The following is an 18,262-nucleotide window of genomic DNA, read 5'->3' on the forward strand; positions in this document are numbered from 1 at the left end:
TCAGCAGCCCTGGATTCAACCAACTGGGGGTCATGTAGCACCCTAATACGTATTGATTGAAAGAAATCTGCAAATAAGTGGACCCATGCAGTTCAAACCCATGTTGTTCAAGAGTTGACTGCATATTGATATGTGTGTGTATATATGTTTAGAAATTCCATAAATGGGTTCCTGGTTTTATGTATTTTAGAGTATTTAACTCTAAAGGAGTAAGGCTGAGAAAGTCACACTCCTTAAACACCTAATCTCAAGGTTTCTCACACTGATCTAAAAACTGAAAACACAACTGTCTCCAAGGTGCACCGTCCTCAGGGCAGGCCCACAGCCCCTCTACCTGGGTGGTACCTCGTGGACAGGGTCTTGTGAGCACATCTTATCTCCTCTCCCACTTTCCCCATGGACTGTGGAGACATACCTTGGTCCCACACTTAGACAGCCCCTCAAAAACGTGGGTTCAAGGAATGCATGTGGATGTGCCCTATTCCATTTCTGACTCAGCTGGAAAAGCACAGTACACTTAACAAAGCCTAGAAGATACTCCTCAGACGCTGCATTTCTAAAAAGACAAAAGAGCCATTATGGTCTTTCCACAGTAACCTCTGATATCATAATCCTCAGCACTGGAAGTCTCTGGGCAGCTCAAAAGAGGTGGAAGAGCCTTCGCCAACCTTGGCTACGTACACTCTTATTCACACACGTCCCCTTCCATTTAATCTTCTTCCATTTAGGCTCCTTCTCTCCAGTGACACATGTCCAGTGAATTCCAAAATTTAAAAAGTATGAACTGGAAGGGCCTTTAAAAGATGACCTAGTCTAACTCTCATTTTTCAGATGAGGACATTAAACATCAAGGAGGCTGCTGATGCAACCAGACTCAGACAAGGACCTGGTAGCAGAGGTGGGATGACTAATAATTCAGTATGTAAATTCTGAGTCCCTATAATGAGTCAAGTTCTGGGTATATGATACTACGCGGCCTCTATCCTTGGGAAGCTCATATTCGTATGGAGGTACACAGCGTCAGAGTCAAGAGTATGGATTCTGGAGTCAGATAGACTTAGGTTTAAATCCTGGCTCTACCAATTACCAGCCGAGTACCACAGATCCATAACCTAACCTCTAGGAACCACAGTTTCCTCATCTGAAAACAGAGTTCACAGCATAGTGGCACAAAGGCTAACGGGTTTACGGTAAAGTATACTAATGTCTACAACTTACTTTGAAATGCAAAAGCAGATTGTTAGATGGATAAATGAGCAGATAGAAGGCAAAGCAACAGAGTAAAATGTTACTTGTAGAATTCAGGCACACAGGTACGCACTACACAAGTCTCTCAACTTTCTGGTATGTCTGAAAAGTGTCATAAGAACGTGGAGGAGGGACAGGTATAAGGGTGGTGATGAACAGTAAGACGATGGAAAGGGAGCTGCTTAGCACAGTGCTCGGCACATGAAAAGCACTCAACAATGTCAGCTACTCGCAGAGACAGGCCCTCTGAGAGCAGAAGCTGGATCAAGAGAAATTTCAAAGTCACCTTGGCCCTGTCACTATTTCCTCTCTGGAAACCTGATGTTCCAAATGGAAACCAGAGGCTTCTCTTTGGCCCTTTCTATTAGCACAATCAGGTTAGGAGGCAAGAGCCTTACCCAGGAGTTCTGTAGCTGCCGAGCCACCGCAGGGGCAGAGGGGCAAAATGGGCTGACGTTAGGGCTGAAGGGGGCCCGAGGGGGGCGGTCCTACCACAGAGCGCCCTGCTTCAGGAGTCAGGGGCACACAGGCACAAACTCCAGCATTACTATTACTAAACTGGGTGGCAAGAGGATGGGTGAAGTGACCTTTCGCACCCTCAATGTTTTCATCAAAAAAAGAAAATACACACACACACGAAGAGCCTGAACAGTTTTGTGATGACAATGCGGCCGAAGGCACTTGGCACCAGCATCACTTAGCAGAAGTGGGCTTAACTGGAATGTTCAGAAAGGCCTCTGTACCTGCCACCTGCTCAGGCGGATCACCTCCCGACTATAAAAGTCCCAGAGCCTCTCACTGCGCTCACAGCAACTCAAACGCCGGGCCCGCAGAGCCCCGCAGGAACTGATCCCCGAAGTCTAATAACGGCCCTTCTGTTCAGCGGTTTAAACGTTTGTGTCTGAAACGCGAGCTCCCAGAGAGCAGGGCCCTGGCCCATCTTCGCCCCGCCGACCCCCGGGCCGCGCGGACGGCCTGGCCCCGAGCGGCGGTCAGTCAGGACTCGCGGCCAGCAGCGAGGCCGCGGGGTCGTCGCCGCGCCCCGGGACGTCCTCCCCACGCCCCACCCCCAGGTCCGCGCCGCCCGGGCCCACTTCAGCCCCGTCCCCCCTCAGTCTCCCCCTCAGTTCAGTCCCCCCGCCTCAGCTCCCGCCTCGCCGCCACACCTCGCGCGCGTTCTCCTGGCCCACGAGCCCCGAGGCCGCCTGCTTGGCCAGGCCGCTCTCGTCCAGCCCCAGCCCCTTCACGTGGCTGTGGGAGGCGATGCGCTGCGTCTTGGTGGTGCTCTTCACCTCCTCGATCTTCATCCTGCGCACCTGGAGCCCGAGCGCCCGCTCAGCCCCAGCAGCGCGCAGCCGGTTACCACGCGGCCGTTACCAGGCGGCTGGTCCGGCCCCGCCTCGGTCAGCTCCCCATTGGCCGCGGCGGGAACTCCTCAGCGCTCCATTGGCTCCTGGCTTTGCCCGTCGCGGCTGCCGGGGAGGCTCCGCCCACCAGCTTCCGGCTGTGTCCCGAGGTTGGCTTCCCCCGCAGCCGGCGCTTCCTGCCCGGGTGGGCCCGAGAGGGCCGCTGCGACGCGGTGAGGGCCCGAGTCCCGCTCTTCACGGCGCCTTCGCGTCCGTGACCGCATTCGAACGGATACCCTTTTGCGGAGCTCAAGTTCGACCTCGGTGTTGGAGATGAAGAGACAGGTTTAGAACTTAAGCTTCGACTTGTGCCCACTAAGCAAAGTTTTCTGACTCCCACGCCTTTCATCTCCCTGGGGAGGCTGTGCTCAGCGTCCGCCTTGCGGTTGTCCTCCTCCTCGCCTCCACCTCTCCCTTTACTTAGATTAAGTTGGCTGTGGATGACGTTTACTGTAATTCCTAATGCAGATAAAGATGCGGGCTAAAAGAGGCCCAATAACTTATGAAGAACGCACAGCAAGTAATCAGAAGAGTTGGAACTCCACCTGAGGACTTCAGGCTTTGCAGCCGGTGTAAACCTCATACCATCCCGCGACCTCAGATGAGACAATTAGCCAGTGGCTGTGTCCTGTCCGGTTCCATGATGATATTAACACTCCCCCCAAAAGTGTACTCTTCCCATCCACCCAGTCATTCCGCAAACATTTGTTAGCACCTGCCGTGAGCCAGACAGTACAATGCACTAGGATGCACACATAAAATACAAAATCTCCAGGCTTGACAAGCTCAGTCCTTAGTTGGGAAACTTGCAACATGAGGTGTGCCAAAGCAGGTACCCCCACGTGGTGTGCAAGCCCAGAGCAGGGCCATCTGGAAAAGCTGGAGAGCCAAGGAAGGCGCCATGACATGGTAACGCCTGGACTGATCCCTGAGAGAAGGATAACATCCTCGGAAGCAGACGGTATGTCACCATTTCACACCTGAGTGGACTCAGGTCCAGAGAAAGGGAGGGACTGGCCCAGAGCTCAGGGGAGCTTGCATTAGGGTTGAGACAGACCTGAAGTCAAATCCAGGTGCAGGAGTTTCTGACTCTCACATCTCCTCATACTTCTCCATCATAACTTTTGAGTCTAGGTTTCTGATTACTTGTAAGGCTATCAGGTCAATGTTAGTCTCTCCCACTAAATGGCAGGCATTATGAAAGTAGAGACCGCGTCTGTGTTGTTCATCATTTTAACCCCAGTGTCTGGCACACAGCCTGGCTCACATTTAAGGCTTCTTGTAAATTCAGTAGCGTCCTGGACCCTCACATACACACAAAATCATGCAGTTTTGCTGCAGGTATTTTACACAGCGGATCTTATGGGACTTGATAATGGTTTCTGTCAGTGAATGGAAACTTTTGGCCCCCACCTCCCCCTCCACCAGAGCTGTTACATTTTTTTCCTGCTAAAGAACAGTTCAAACATCTGATCCAGCCTAGCATTCTCTTTTTACAGGTGAGGAAACTAAGGCCCTAAAAGGGGATGGAGTTTGTCCAAGATCACACATTGAGCAAATGCCTTTCCCAGGCCTAGACCCCAGGTCCAGTGTGCAAAGAAGCTGGGCCTGGCTGCAGAGCCAGGCAGTTCCTTTCATTTCAACAGAAGACGACGCAGCAGGCCAGTGTCCAAAGTGTGCAAGGTGCATGAAGGTAGGTGAGGCCCATAGCATTGGACAGGGGTTATTATGCCCGCCCAGCACCCTTCCTACCTCTTCTGGCCACCTTCACTCTAATTTTCTGTAGAGAACCACCCTTCCCCCACTTGGCATCTAGGTGGTTTAGATGGGTTGACCCCACCCCCAGCTGTATTTCAGGAATGGACACGGGACCCTGGCCTGGCCTATCAAAGTATCCCCCCCTCCCCAGAATGGTGATTGGTTCAGAGATGTGAGCGGACAGTCCAATAACACTCAGACCTGCACTTCTACTGGAAATATCGGGAGAGACTTGGGTCCTAGATTTCCAGGTCATCTTTGCCACTTCATGGGAAGACTGTGTCTGAGAATGAAGCCAGCACGAAGGAAAGGAAAGCTGTCAGATTCCTGATGAAATCCTCCACGTTCCCAGATCCAGCTTTGCCCTACTTGGCAGTGTAAATGGCACTGACGTTGGGGCTTAAAATAACTTGAGTTAGGGTTCCACCCATGGGTTTGTGCAGTGACACACATACAAGGAGTGGAGTGGACAGTTGCATGCCAGCTTGTGCTGTGTGACAACCCCAGACCTGCCTGCTCTCTCACTCTCACTCCCATGAGCCTTTGCTCTTTCACCTCCAGTGCCCTGACCCCTCTTTTCTCCAGTCCAAGCTTGAGCATCTCAGCCACTGGTTTCCAGTGCTTCTGCTTGCTCCTTGCTTTGATTTCTTTCACACCTGACCTTTGAGCCCACAAGCCCAGGTCAAGCCTGCCTCTGCCTTCACCAACATCTTGAGAAGGCTGCTGCATGTGGAGGGGGGCAATGACCCAGGGCCCCCGTGCAGCCACACGTTGTCGTGGTCTCCAGGCTCAGCTGAGTGCTGAGAGTGTATCCTAACTAACAGGACATTGAATAATGGACTGCAGTAATCAAACAGTGTGGCACTGGCACAAGGATAGACATATAGACTAATGGAATAGAATAGAGAGCCCAGAAATAAACCCTCAGTATATCAGCAAGGGTGCCAAGACCATTCAAAGGGGAAAGAGCTGAAACTTAATTCTCTTTTATATTTGGCCATGCCATGTGGCATGTGGGATCTTAGTTCCCCAACCAGGGATCGAACCTGCGTCCCCTGCAGTGGAAGCGTGGAGTCTTAACCACTGGACCGCCAGGGAAGTCCAGTAACTAAGTCTTGATTTGGTGACTTGAGGCTTAGCATAAGCCACTGCATTTTGGGCCCATTGTCTTATTTTTAACAATTTCCTCCTGTTGACCAGTCTCTCAGCCTGAGGGATGCAATACAAATTGAAGGCATTAGTGCTATTCCCAGCTACCACTCTGGAGGCCTTGCAGCTTCTGCTGACCCTCCGTGTGGTGCTCACGGGTTATGACGTCGGGTTCACGTTCTTTGTCAGTCTTTCGTTCTTTTTCTGATGTTTCAGTCGTAGGGAGATCACTTGCTTGGTGGTTAGTGGCTGCAAACATGCATTTAAAGCTCTTGAGAGAATACAACGCAGTACAAAGATTATTACGATGATTACAAGCAGGATAATTCCCAGTGTCTGGGGTGCGCTTCAGAGCCATGATCCCCCAAACCCAAACCAATCAGAATCAAATCAAAGAAAGTCCCTAGGGCTTCCCTGGTGGCGCAGTGGTTGAGAGTCCGCCTGCCGATGCAGGGGACACGGGTTCGTGCCCTGGTCCGGGAAGATCCCACATGCCGTGGAGCGGCTGGGCCCGTGAGCCATGGCCGCTGAGCCTGCGTGTCCGGAGCCTGTGCTCCGCAACAGGAGAGGCCACAACAGTGAGAGGCCCGCGTACCGCAAAAAAGAAAAAAAAAAAGAAAGTCCCTGTTGAAGGAGTCGCCTGCTTAAGCTAATTGGCTTAGTCCCTGGTCTTATATTCCTACATTCTCACCCACCTTTCTGATTGTTGCCAACCTCATTGGCATGCTTGTTATTTCAGCCCCAGGCTGATTTCTGGGAACAGAAGGGACACCTTAGAGGTGGTACAAGACATAAAATTAAATAAAGTTGATCAACATAGTGAGAACATTATTGCCTTTTTAATTCTAATTCAGTGAGTGTTAGGGGGTGGAGTGTGACTTTAACCCCTTTCTAACGGTTGCTAATCTCTCTTTTTATTAACGATCCTGATTCTGAGGTTGTTGTGGTTCCCAGCTATTTATGGCAAGTGATAATGTTTTTCTGTGTAAGGGAGATACTTTTATTTATTTAAGTCAAACTTAAAGAAAAATATGAAGTTGTAGGTGGTACCTGGATATTGCATCAATTATGAAGATGGTTCATGTCACTGAGGTTGAAAAAAACCTGACATAAAACAAGGATCAGAGGGCCTGAGCAAGTCACCTCTCCTGGCCCTCTTCCCTCTGCTGTAAAGTAGCGATAACAGCACCTCCTAGGATTATTAAAAGAATTCAGTGAGATCTTTTACAATGGGCTCAAGCACTGGGAGGGGCACAGAAAATGGCATCAGAGCTTTGGAACATAAAGACACGGGCTATTTGTCCCTTGGATATCTGCCTGCTGTGTGTGTGTCCTGCCCTCTGTGGTAATTTTGTCATGCTTTTCAAACGGAAACAGTACCCGAGGTCACTCACCGGAATTGCTTTGGAGCCCGAGGCAGGAAGTGGGTCTGGGGACGGGGTCAGGTTAGCCAGGGTGAGGCCTGTGCCTCGTGCCTCCGATTGCAACCTTCTCTGCTGGGGAACAGTTTCCATCCGTCTCAGCAGGCACATCCCACTGCGGTGGGGAAACCCGGCAGCAGATGCCGAGAAAGCAGCTGGAGCTTGCAGGTCCCCAGGGCTCCATCTGGACCATCGTCCCACTGGCATCACATGGCAATGGGGTCAGAGGTCAGGGCAGCCTGGGCAAAAGCAGCAGGTCTGACCAGAGGACAGGCCGTGAGGCTATTTCCAGTGTAGGTCTTAGCTGTCAGACTCTGATTCTCTGACCAGGTGGGAGGGAGTTAGGAGCCCTTCACTGATTTAATAAATGGGAAGAGACTGCACACTCCAAGTAAACGTTTGTATTAGTTTCCTATGGCTGCAGTAACAAATTGCTACAAACTTAATTGCATAAAACAACACACAGGTATTCTCTTACCGTTCTGCAGGTCAGTGTCCAAGATGGGCCTCACTGGGCTAAAATCAAGGGGTGGGCAGGGCTGCGTTCCTGTCTGGAGGCCCTGGGGGAGCACCCACAGCCTGGGTTTTTCCAGCCTCCACAGGCTGCCCACCTTCCTGGACTTATGTTCTGCTTCCGCCTTTAAAAACAGTAACGGCCAGCAGCGTCTTCTCATGACGCCATCTCTGGTTCTGATCCTCCCGCCTCCCTCCTGTAACGACCCTGGTGACTACATCAGGCCCGCAGAATAATCCAGGGTGAGCTCCCCACCTCCCCCATCCCCGCCGTCGCAAGATCCTTAACTGAATCACACCTGCCAAGTCTCGTTACCATGTAGGGCAACACCATCACAGGTTCCAGGACATGGACATCTTTGGAGGCCACTGTTCTGCTGTGGCCAGGCTTCCCTCCAGGGGTCCCATTAGGGCCCAGACTGATTTCCCCGGGTTTTAGTCCAGTATCAGAGAGCACACTTTTCTATTGCCTGTCCTGGAAAAAAATTCCAGGGTTTTCTCCGATTGTGCTAACTCGGGTCACACGCTCACTGCCAAACCAACGGTCATGGCTACTGGAATGGACCCGAGCCCAGGCCCACCCCTAGAGCTAGCGTTCAGTCAGCCCTCGTCGGGACCCAGAGGAGAGCAGTGTGATACCTCCAAGGAGAGTTGAGGAACCTTCCAGAAGGAGAGGGAGGGGACGCCGACCACTGTACACCTTAAAGAGTTTGTATCCATATCCAGGTGGAAAGTGTGCTCCCAGGCACACAGCCAGCACGAGGTAGGGCCGTGATTTGATCGTGTGTGAACCAGTTCTTGCCAGGACATCAGCTCCCACCCTGCAGCTAACGGGGCATTAGCAGATCTGTTCAGTACTGGGAGTGCCATGGAACACAGTGGTGGCGTGGGTGACAACCTCATCTGAGGTTAGTATGGGACATGTCGAGGAAGGTACGTGGTTAACACAACCACTGGCAAAGGTAGATACCCTCAGAGAAAAGGGAAATTTCCATTTTACTCCTAAAAGAATCTTTAAAGCCAAACTCAAATCAAAGAGCAAAGTATAATAACTTCCTCTGAGCAAATTTATAATTAATCCTGGATTAATTGGCCTTAATGAAGTTGAATTAAGTACTAGCTGTTCGTAAAGAACTTTGAACTACCTTCGTACAAAATGGCATTAAAGAAACAGAAAGGAACCAGCATCGCATTAACATTAAGAACAAATCCCAAATAATCGCAGTTCTGCAGGCCGTTCCCTGTCAATCATTTCCCAGGGACCAGGCCCAGCCTTGGAATCCAGGCTGGGACCCAGGAGTCTGCTTCAGAGGATGGTGTCTTTGTGGGCTGGAGGTTTGGAGGTGGGTCCACTCAAGCAACAGTTACGGAGCCTTTGATGTACCAGGCCGAGGGCAAGCAAAGATGTGTAAGGGGTCTTCAGCCTGCTGGGACAGAGGAGAGCACCAGGGCACCAGCCTGGTCTAAAGCAAACGCGCCTCACTGGGGGAGAAGCCAGGATAGGGACAAAGGACACAGGAGGGGGCGTGATGTGACCTGCATTTTGCTGGCCAACAGGGCTCCACTTCCTACAGTGTGTCCCTCACACTCTCCCTGGCTCTTGGAGTGAGCTTATGACTCACACCTGCCTAGGCAGAGGTCTGTATTTCTCTGCTTGGTGCAGGGGCACAGCTGACCCCAGGATACAGTCCGAATCTGGCTGACTTTTCAGACAGCTCAGAGCTGCCGTCTCCTTGGCACTTGTGGAGACAGGGCTAGACTCCAGGCTACTGCTGGGGCAGCTGTCTCGGAGCCAGCTGTGGTAGGAGTTGGAGACGGTAAGACCTGGCTTAAAGCCCCAGCCCTGCCGCTGGTGAGCGTTTAGCTGTAAGTCGGGCCGGGTAACAGCTACAGCCCGCAGCCCCAAGTCTCGGCGGCCTCACCAGGCAAAATGTCTCTCAGATTTCACATAGAAACACTCTCGTCTCTTGAAAAGCGGGAAGGTGGGACAATGTTGGGCTAGCATTCCCTCCTGGTGTCACTTGGCCAAAGCTGAGCCGTGGCTCCCCATCTGTGGCCACAGGACATGTGCTCTCCACCTCCGCAGTCTCCACCACCCCGGGCACCTTAAACCCTGCTGATTACTCTCTGGCGAGTCAACTGCCTGGCCAGGGCAGACATTTAAATTTGTGATCCGTGTTGTTGCCCGTGGGCGACACCTTTTCTGTGGGTGACATTTCAAGAGAATGAGCGTTGCGGGCCCTCCCCAGCACGCGCGCACTCAAACGACCTTCTGCGTACAGTTTGGCGGCCCCCTGAGGCCACGCTGACTGCCCGGGTCCGAGATTCTCCGAGCAGCCTTCCCAGGTTTCCCGCGCTGGCTCTTAGGCAGGACGGGTTCAGCTTCGCGGCCCGCCCTCCCTGCCCCGGGCCTGGTCCTTCCACCGCTGCTGTATTTCCCCAGGGCTTCTCGGGGTCCGTAGTGGTCTGGTTCCGTCTTTACTCCCGGTTATTGTTCCCCCCCCCCCTCCGGGTCCCCCATGTCCTGCGGGGAGAGCGACCTGTCCCCGCGCGGTGGACAGAAGGCGCCGGGTGCCCAGAGGGCGCTCAGCTAGAGCCCGTGGAAACGAACGAATGAACGCGAGGACGGACGGAGGTCGGCCCCGGCGCCTGGCTCCCCGGCTCGGCGCACTGACCGCGCGGCCGGAAGCTTCGGCGCCGGAACGCGCGAGCGGGGCGCGGGCGGCGGGGGCCGGCTTAGCGGGCGGACCGCAGCGGCGGCATGGCGGGCCGGCGGGTGAACGTGAACGTGGGCGTCCTGGGCCACATCGACAGCGGCAAGACGGCGCTGGCGCGCGCGCTCAGCACCACAGCCTCCACCGCCGCCTTCGACAAGCAGCCGCAGAGCCGCGAGCGCGGCATCACGCTCGACCTGGGCTTCTCGTGCTTCTCGGTGCCGCTGCCCGCGCGCCTGCGGCCGGCGCCGCTGGGGGCCGAGCCCGAGCCCGAGCCCGGGGCCGAGCCGCGGCTGCAGGTCACGCTGGTCGACTGCCCCGGGCACGCCTCCCTCATCCGGACCATCATCGGCGGTGAGCGCGGAGGGGCGGGGGGTGCGGGGCTCGGACGCGCCGGGGCGGGGGGAGCCCGCCGGGAAGTCTCTCGCGCCGCCCCGAAAACAGCGAAAGTGTTTTTTGTTTGTTTTTTGTTTTTTGTTTTTTTTTTTTTACCACATGCGTTCGTAATACACGCACAGGTTAGGGAAACTCAGAGACCCTGAAAGTGCCCAGAAGGCGTCCACTCGCTGTCCTTTGGTCTCCTGCTGCCCGTCTCCGCAGTCAGCCGCTGTCCCGTCCTGTGCCATTTCGGAGGAACTCCGTGTGCAGGCAGCGTTCCTGTGTATATGTCGACCCCTCCTTTTCTCGTTCTTTTTTAAATTTTTTTTTCACAAAATGGTAACATCACTCTATTGAGTACTTCACTCAGTACTCGGGCCTGCCCATTCGTACATATAAAGCAACATCGTTCTTTTTAAAGGTCACATGAAATTCCGTTGTACACTTGGACCACCGTTTTCTGAATGTCTTAATGATGGACATTTATGTCGTTACTCATTTTTGCTAACGATGCTTCAGTGAGTTTTATAGAACAGACGTCTTTGGTAGGTGTGCTAGTATGTCTGTAAGGAAAGACCCTAGAACTGAGATGCTGGGGCAGAGAGTCGTGGTGAGTACTGCCCAAAAGCCTTCCTGAGATGTACCATTTAATTAATTTTAATTATACAAGTAGTACATGAATACATTCTACTTCTGAAGAAATAGAACATTACAAACCAGGCAGAAGGCCCCTAATTACCCCTCCCATCTCGCCAGAGGAAGCCACTAGTACACCTCTGGATTACTTTTCCACACCCATTTCAGTATACTTGACTCCATGGACAGGTGTTTTGTTTATATAGAAAAATGGTAGCACATGGCACAAAGGGTGTATATATAGTTCAGAGACTCCTCACTGCTGACCCAGGGACCTGGTACATCCCTGCTTTCCACTTCCTCCAGACCCTTCCGGTGGCGTTCTGTGCACCCACGAGTGCGTATAGGAACACTTCTTGGTCAGATGGTTTTATCGGCCTGCTGGTGGGCAGCTGCACTGGTCGCTCGCTGGGCATAGCAGGCCCTGCTGTATGATGAGTGTTGAGTACTTTCACCTTGTCACCTCCCGTCTGGTCCATGCTGCAGGCAGTCTGAGATAATTTCCCCATTTTCAGGAGAGGAACTGGAGGCTCGGAGAGGAGCAGGAACCTGCTCCGGTCCCCCGCCTCACACCTTCTACTCCGGCCGTGCTCCAGCCACAGATGCATGTGAAGGGGCTCGCGATCCTCTCTGCTGTCCCCTCCCCTTGTAACTGATTTCTGTTTGGTCACGTCCAGGTACATTTTAGGACACGTTCTCTGAGCCAGTGTAGGCTGGAGGTTAAAAAATGGGAAGGCAGATTGTTGGTCTTTTCTTGTGACAGGTGTAGGGAGTGAAGGACATGCTTCTGGAGTCTGTGGTGAGGCCTGGCTTTCTCCCTCACTGACCTTGTGACCTCAGATGTGATTCTGGACTGTCCACACTCTGGCAGATCTCAGCGGGCTTTGCTTTTTTTGCACGTTTGCCACTTCTCGGGCAAACGCTGTAGGGAGTGTGGTGGTTACTGTTCAGCCATCGAGGGACTTGGGACTCGGGGAGGCTGCTAGGAAGTGGCTGACCCAGGGCTCTGCTTGACTCCAAAGCTGCCACTTCCCGGGTTACTGCACTCAGCCCTCCCCTTCCACATGTATGTTCGTGGTGTTTCTTCATAGGACAGAAGGTTTCAGGCACCAAATTGTAACGCCTCCAAGCATTTGACAAGTTCTTGGTTTAGACCGTAAATTGTTGAAGAAACGAAGAGGGATTCCTCCCCTGTTGTACGAACATCGCGGCTCTTACGTTTCTCTCGCCCCTGACCCGGGAGACGCTCCTTGTCTTCTTACAGGTGTTAACGTGTGACCTGAGCACATTGCAGTGGTGGGACCAGGGCTGCTACTCTACTTCCTTCAATAGATGAGATTCCCACCCTGCACTGAGGAAAGTGAGAAGAAAAAGTGACTTTTTTCTTTTGGGGGGAAAGGAGCTGCATCTGAGTGCCTGCCCGGGTCCACGCCTGTGGCTACAAACTTGCGTCTGTGCGATAACGCTGAGTGATGGGGGTGGAGTGGGGCGTGGGCCCCACTCTTCTGATGAGAAAACTGAAGCTTGGAAAGTCGAGTTCCCTGGGCAGGCGTTGGGACCTGCTCTGGCGCCCCTGACCCAGGTCTGGCGAATCCCCTTCGTTATCCTCATGTTGCAGAGGCCACGTGGGTCTTTACTTGTCCTTCCTGTCCAGGCTGTGGGCCCTCCCCTCCTCCCTCTGCTGACCCCCCACACGGTGGACAGTCTGCTCCTTTTATGGATATCTTCAGATCAGGTCAGCCATCAGCTGAAGACTGTCCGGGCACTCATTGCCCCCCCAGTGACCCGCGATCTGGCCTCTGCCCTCCCCTGAGCCTCATCCACGGCTCCTGACCTCCAGTCACACTGGCCTCCTCCTACTTATTGGATGGGCCAGTGTTGTACCTGCTGTGCCCTCTTCATTTAAGTCTCAGCTCGAGTGTCACCTCCTTGGAGAGGCCTCCTCTGACCTACTGGCCTAAAGTGTCCCCAGTCCTCTACCGTCATACTTCCTCATGTCCGTGTTTTGTTTCCTGCTAGCGCTTGGTGCTGTCTGATACGCGTGATGTGCTTGTTGATGGCCTCTGTCCTCCACGAGAGCATAGCAGGAATTGGGCCAGAGCCTGGCATGTGGGAGGCACTCAGAAGTCCCAAATGAATGAAGCCGGGGCTGGGGGGCGGATCGAAAGTCACCAGCAGGGCCCCTCTGGGTGCTGACAGCAGAGCCGGGGGAGAGTGCTGTGCGGTGTGCAGCGTGATTCATTAGGGCTCTTTGCACAGGGGTGACTTGCTTTGCGGGGCATGGTGGAGAAAGAAAAGCTTGCCCGGTGGTGGCACAGCCTGGGTGGGGCTCTGAGGCGTGAGCCTGCTGTCTTGTCTGTTCAGAGCCAGGGTTAGCTGCCAGCATTTAGCAGCTGGAAATGGGCCTGGTGAGTGGGGAGAGGTGTGGAAGGTGAAGGCGGGATCGTGTAGAGAGGTGAGTGGGGCTTAGATCGGGCCCTCGGTGCAGATTTCTTCTAAGGGCCTTGGAATGCTTTTAAAGTAGGTTTGTGATGTGATGAGGCCGGGGCTTTAGAAAGAGGCAAGGTGGCTGAGCAGGGACTCCAGCTGGCAGCGCACCTGTGCCCGGATTGCTGGGCGGTGGGGCTGCCGCTGCAGCTCCCAGCTCACCGGGAGTGATTCAGACCGCTTGCTAAATGCCCTGTCCGAAGCAGAAGGAAATTAGAGTGACTGTCTGAGCTCCATGATGACACCTCTAAAGTGTGGTGTATCTTAAAGCCAGCTCTCTTTAATTCCAGCGCTCCCCCAAAATACTTTCATGTACAAAAAGATCATTTTTTAACTTAGAGAAAATTGGGTTTTATCTCCTTGATCCCTGTGGCCATAGATGAAACTCCTAAGTGGTGCTGGGGGTTAATAGTGACAACAGTACTTAGCATGCATTTAGTGCCAGCATTGTGACTTTTTTGGTTTGTTTAACCCTCATAGCAATCCTGGGAGGTAAGAGGTGATACTCCCATGGGACAGATGATAAAGGCAGAGGCTCAGGGAGGTTAGGGAACACAGATCAGAAGGGTCAGAGCTGGTGTGAGCCCACGCTGATCTGCCCTTGGAGTACCGGCATATTCTCAGTGTGAGTGGACAAGGGTGACCGTCCGCCCCAGGCCCTCTCATGGTGTTTCTGGGCAGTGTTTTTCTCTGATGTGTTTTAGAGTATAAATCTTTCAGGGTTAGAACTTCAGAAAGATTCAGTAATGTATGTTTTAAAGACTTGGGTGGGGGTGAGGGACTTGGACCCATCCTCAGTCTCACTCTGCCAGGAAGGAAGAGGTCTGAAAAATGCTGGTATCTTGGCTTGGCAATTTACAGTCCTCTGGTGGCTGCCACGATTAACAGCGCATTGTCTCCCAGTCTTTTGTCCTGTGGTTAATGAACAGCAGCTCTTTTGCCACGACTGTCACCCTGATCGCTAGCCTCCTGTGCCCCCCCGACGCCCCTCCGTTTAAGCGGTGCTTCCTGCCAGGTCTGGGCCCTGTCTGGACGCCCCTGGCTGGAGCTGCTGATCTACCACAGCCTTGCAAGTGTGACTCAGGGCTCCTAGCTTTGGAGGTCAGCCGGCAGCCCAGGGGGCGCCTGTCCCTGCGGCCTGGGAGGGGCACGTTCTTCACGACACCTAAGCTGCTTCCCCTCCTCTGTTTCCAGCTCTCCGTGCTCGTGTGGCGACAAGGAGAAGCCTGGTCCCTCGGGCCGTTTGATCCGAGAGTGCGCCTGCAGTCTGTCTGAGATGCTCTCTTTGGACCCATGAGACAGGTTCATGTGCGAACGACCGTGTGTTTTCCACCAGGTTTCTACACTGCTCTTTGGGCGTCTGTGCTTAGTCCCCAGCAGGTGGTGTGGCCCAAGCAGAAATGACAAACTGGAGGCCTGGCCACCCCAGGAATTTGGGTGTTTTTCTGATGCAAAACCAAACAAACAAACAAAAAGGACACTCTGGTTTTCTTAGCCCCTAGTCTTTTAATGAATCTGTCCAGAAATGCATTGTGTTGGGCTTCCCTGGTGGCGCAGTGGTTGAGGGTGCGCCTGCCGATGCAGGGGACACGGGTTCGTGCCCCGGTCCGGGAAGATCCCACGTGCCGCGAAGCGGCTGGGCCCGTGAGCCATGGCCACTGGGCCTGCGCGTCCGGAGCCTGTGCTCCGCAACGGGAGAGGCCACAACAGTGAGAGGCCTGCGTACCGCAAAAACAAAACAAAAACAAAAACAAAAACAGAAATACATTGTGTTATGTTATGGTGTCATACGATTGTCCTAAAGTATTGAGACATATTTAAAGGCGTTGATGTAAGTGGAAATGCTTCTTTAGCTCCTAGAATCTGTTGGGTCTTCATTTCCTTTTCCGCAGTGCGCACCCGGCCAGGATCCCCTCTCCTTCCAAGCTCAGCGCCCTCAGCGTCTCCAGGAAAGGCAAGTCCAGCTCCGTCTGCGGCAATTTCTCTGCCCCTGGATAGTGGATGACTGCTTGGGTTTGGGTGACAGTGTGGGAGGAGCATAACATCAGAGACGCGGCCTTGAGTTTAAATGAATGCAGAATATTTGAGCAGGAGCCAACAAGAAAGAACAGTGGAAGCAGGTAGTCATATTTCATTCTGTTGGGGTACATTTTTCTTCTCTTGGGGCTTGCCCTTGAGAACAAAACATATCAAATGTTAAATCAAAGAATATTTTGCAGTCATGCTAAGAATAGAAAATAATGCAGACTTGCCTTGATGAGACGAATATTTTGCTGGAAGGTTATAATCAAAGTCAGAAGGAAATCATAGCCACAGCTTTTGGTAAAGCTGTAATCATTTAAAATTAATTGCTTTTAAACTTTTCACTTAGCATCGCCTTTGTGGCTCTTGGGTTTTTCTTCAGAATCACTCCATCCAGGTTGGAATAAGATTTGGGCAGGCGCCCCAGGGACCGACCAGTAAATTAAGCCCTGAGACCTATTCCCCGCTCTCTCATCCTTGCATTGGCCAGGGCCTGGACCAGGCTGGGCCCAAGTCTCCGTCTGACCAGCAGGCCTTCGAGGCCATGCTGCGCGGGGTGACAGGGATGAGGGTCTCTGGAGCTCTGGGTCACCTGAGGTGACCAGGAGGCGTTCTACCTGTTGTTCCCGTTAGCCTGGAGGCCTCTGTGTGGCTCTAGGGCCAGGCCAGGGCCAGGCACAGAGCGGACAGTCAAGGCTGTTTTTAAACATTTGTATTGAGATATAATTCACGTTCCATAAAATTTGCCCATTTCAAGTGCCACTTTAGTGCTTTCATCCGCTTCACAGAGTTGTGTAGCCAGTGCCACAGTCTAAGCTCCATCACGGCGAAAAGAAACCCCACAGCCATTAGCAGTCCTGCACCTTCTCCCTGACCCCAGGCCCGGCAACCTCTAATCTACTCATTGTCTCTGCCCACGTGCCCATTCTGGACATTTCGTACAAATGGAATCATACAACATGCGGCCTTCTGTGTCTGGCTTCCAAGCTTCATCCATGTTATAGCGTGACCTATACTTCATTCCTTTTTAAAAAATCTATTATTTTTAATCGTGGTAAAGTACATATTTCATAAAATGTACCATCTTAACCATTTCTAAGCTTATAGTTCAGTGGCCTCCATCTCTAGAACTCTTTTTATCTTACAAAAGCTAAACTCTGTGCCCATTAAACTCCCCTTTCCCTTCCCCCATCATTCCTTTTTTTACGGCCAAAGAGTATCCATTATATGGATGGATCACTTTTTAAAAATCCGTTATCAGTTGAAGGACATTTGCGTTGTTTTCACTTTTTGGCTCTTATGAATAATCCTGCCGTGGACGTTTGTGTTCAAGTCTCTGTGTGGACGGATGTTTTCTTTCTCTTAGGTTTATACCTAGGAGTGGAATTGGTGGGTCAGAGGGTAACTCTGTGTCTGCTTTTTGAGGAACTGCCAGACTGTTTTCCCCAACAGCTGGACTGCTTTGCTTCCCACCAGCAGTGTAGGAGGGTCTGATGTCTTCACTGCCTTGCCAGCACTTGTTGCTGTCTTTTTGATTGTACCTGTTCTAGTGCGTGTGATGTGATATCTCATCGTCGCTGTAACTTTCATTTCCTTGATATTTTCTTGTGCCACTTGTATATCTTCTTTGGAGAACTGTGTATTCAGATCCTATGCCCTTTTTTTTTAGTTGGGTTATTTGGCTTTTATTATTGAGTTATAAGGGTTCGTTATGTATTCTGAATACCAGTCCTTTATTAGGTATATGATTTGCAAATATTTTCTCCCATTCTGTGGATTATCTTTACTCAGTAATATTTGAATTAAACAAATAATTGAGTTGAATTAAATAAATGAACATATTTTGAGAGGATTAAATGTGCCCGACACATTATTTAGGCTGTGGTGGGTGTGTAGGAAGTGCCATTTGCTTGTTTCTGGAAGGCCTTTAGGGCACCTCCTGACCTTTTCCTAGACCTGCCCACTCCTGTCCTCAGTGCCGACAGGAGGCGGCTCATCCTGTCTGTCCACCCTGGGAGGGTCTCGTCCCACACGAGGGTCTTGTGCAGATATGTTTTGATGGCCCATATGCTAAAGTCTTTTTTTATTTTATTTTATTTTTTAAATTGATTTAATTAATTTATTTTTGGCTGCACTGGGTCTTCGTTGCTGTGCACGGGCTTTCTCTAGTTGCAGCGAGCAAGGGCTACTCTTTGTTGCGGTGCGCGGGCTTCTCACTGCAGTGGCTTCTCTTTTTGCGGAGCACGGGCTCTAGGTGTGCGGGCTTCAGTAGCTGCAGCACGGAGATCAGTAGTTGTGGCTCGCGGGCTCCAGAGCGCAGGCTCAGTAGTTATAGCACACAGGCTTAGTTGCAGCGTGGCATGTGAGATCTTCCCGGGCAAGGGCTTGAACCCGTGTCCCCTGCATTGGCAGGTGGATTCTTAACTATTGCGCCACCAGGGAAGTCTGCTAAAGTCTTTTTGTGTTTTTTTTTTTGCGGTATGCAGGCCTCTCACTGTTGTGGCCTCTCCCGTTGCGGAGCACAGGCTCC

The 18,262-nt window shown here is 52.2% G+C and overlaps 2 protein-coding genes across 3 annotated transcripts in view; one reads left to right on the forward strand and one right to left on the reverse strand.

Moving 5' to 3' along the window:
* The window catches only part of RUVBL1 (RuvB like AAA ATPase 1), a 39,663-nt gene extending 31,597 nt beyond the window's left edge, over positions 1-8,066 (reverse strand). The window contains exons 1-2 of one of the 2 annotated variants that reach the window (XM_007465270.1): positions 8,061-8,066; positions 2,415-2,582 (exon numbers count right to left, since the gene is read on the reverse strand). In XM_007465270.1, the coding sequence (XP_007465332.1) occupies positions 2,415-2,555 (141 nt within the window). In that variant the 5' untranslated portion in view covers positions 2,556-2,582; positions 8,061-8,066. Of the gene's footprint in view, positions 1-2,414; positions 2,583-8,060 lie in introns of those variants that run through there. The other variant, XM_007465271.1, reaches the window with a different exon arrangement.
* A 2,162-nt stretch (positions 8,067-10,228) lies between these two features.
* The window catches only part of EEFSEC (eukaryotic elongation factor, selenocysteine-tRNA specific), a 154,360-nt gene continuing 146,326 nt past the window's right edge, over positions 10,229-18,262 (forward strand). Inside the window, exon 1 of the mRNA XM_007465272.1 lies at positions 10,229-10,563. Within this exon, the coding sequence (XP_007465334.1) occupies positions 10,257-10,563 (307 nt within the window). The 5' untranslated portion in view covers positions 10,229-10,256. The remainder of the gene's footprint in view (positions 10,564-18,262) is intronic.

Source organism: Lipotes vexillifer, unplaced genomic scaffold (assembly GCF_000442215.2).
Source record: "Lipotes vexillifer unplaced genomic scaffold, Lipotes_vexillifer_v1.1 scaffold1115, whole genome shotgun sequence".
Lineage (NCBI taxonomy): Eukaryota > Metazoa > Chordata > Mammalia > Artiodactyla > Lipotidae > Lipotes > Lipotes vexillifer.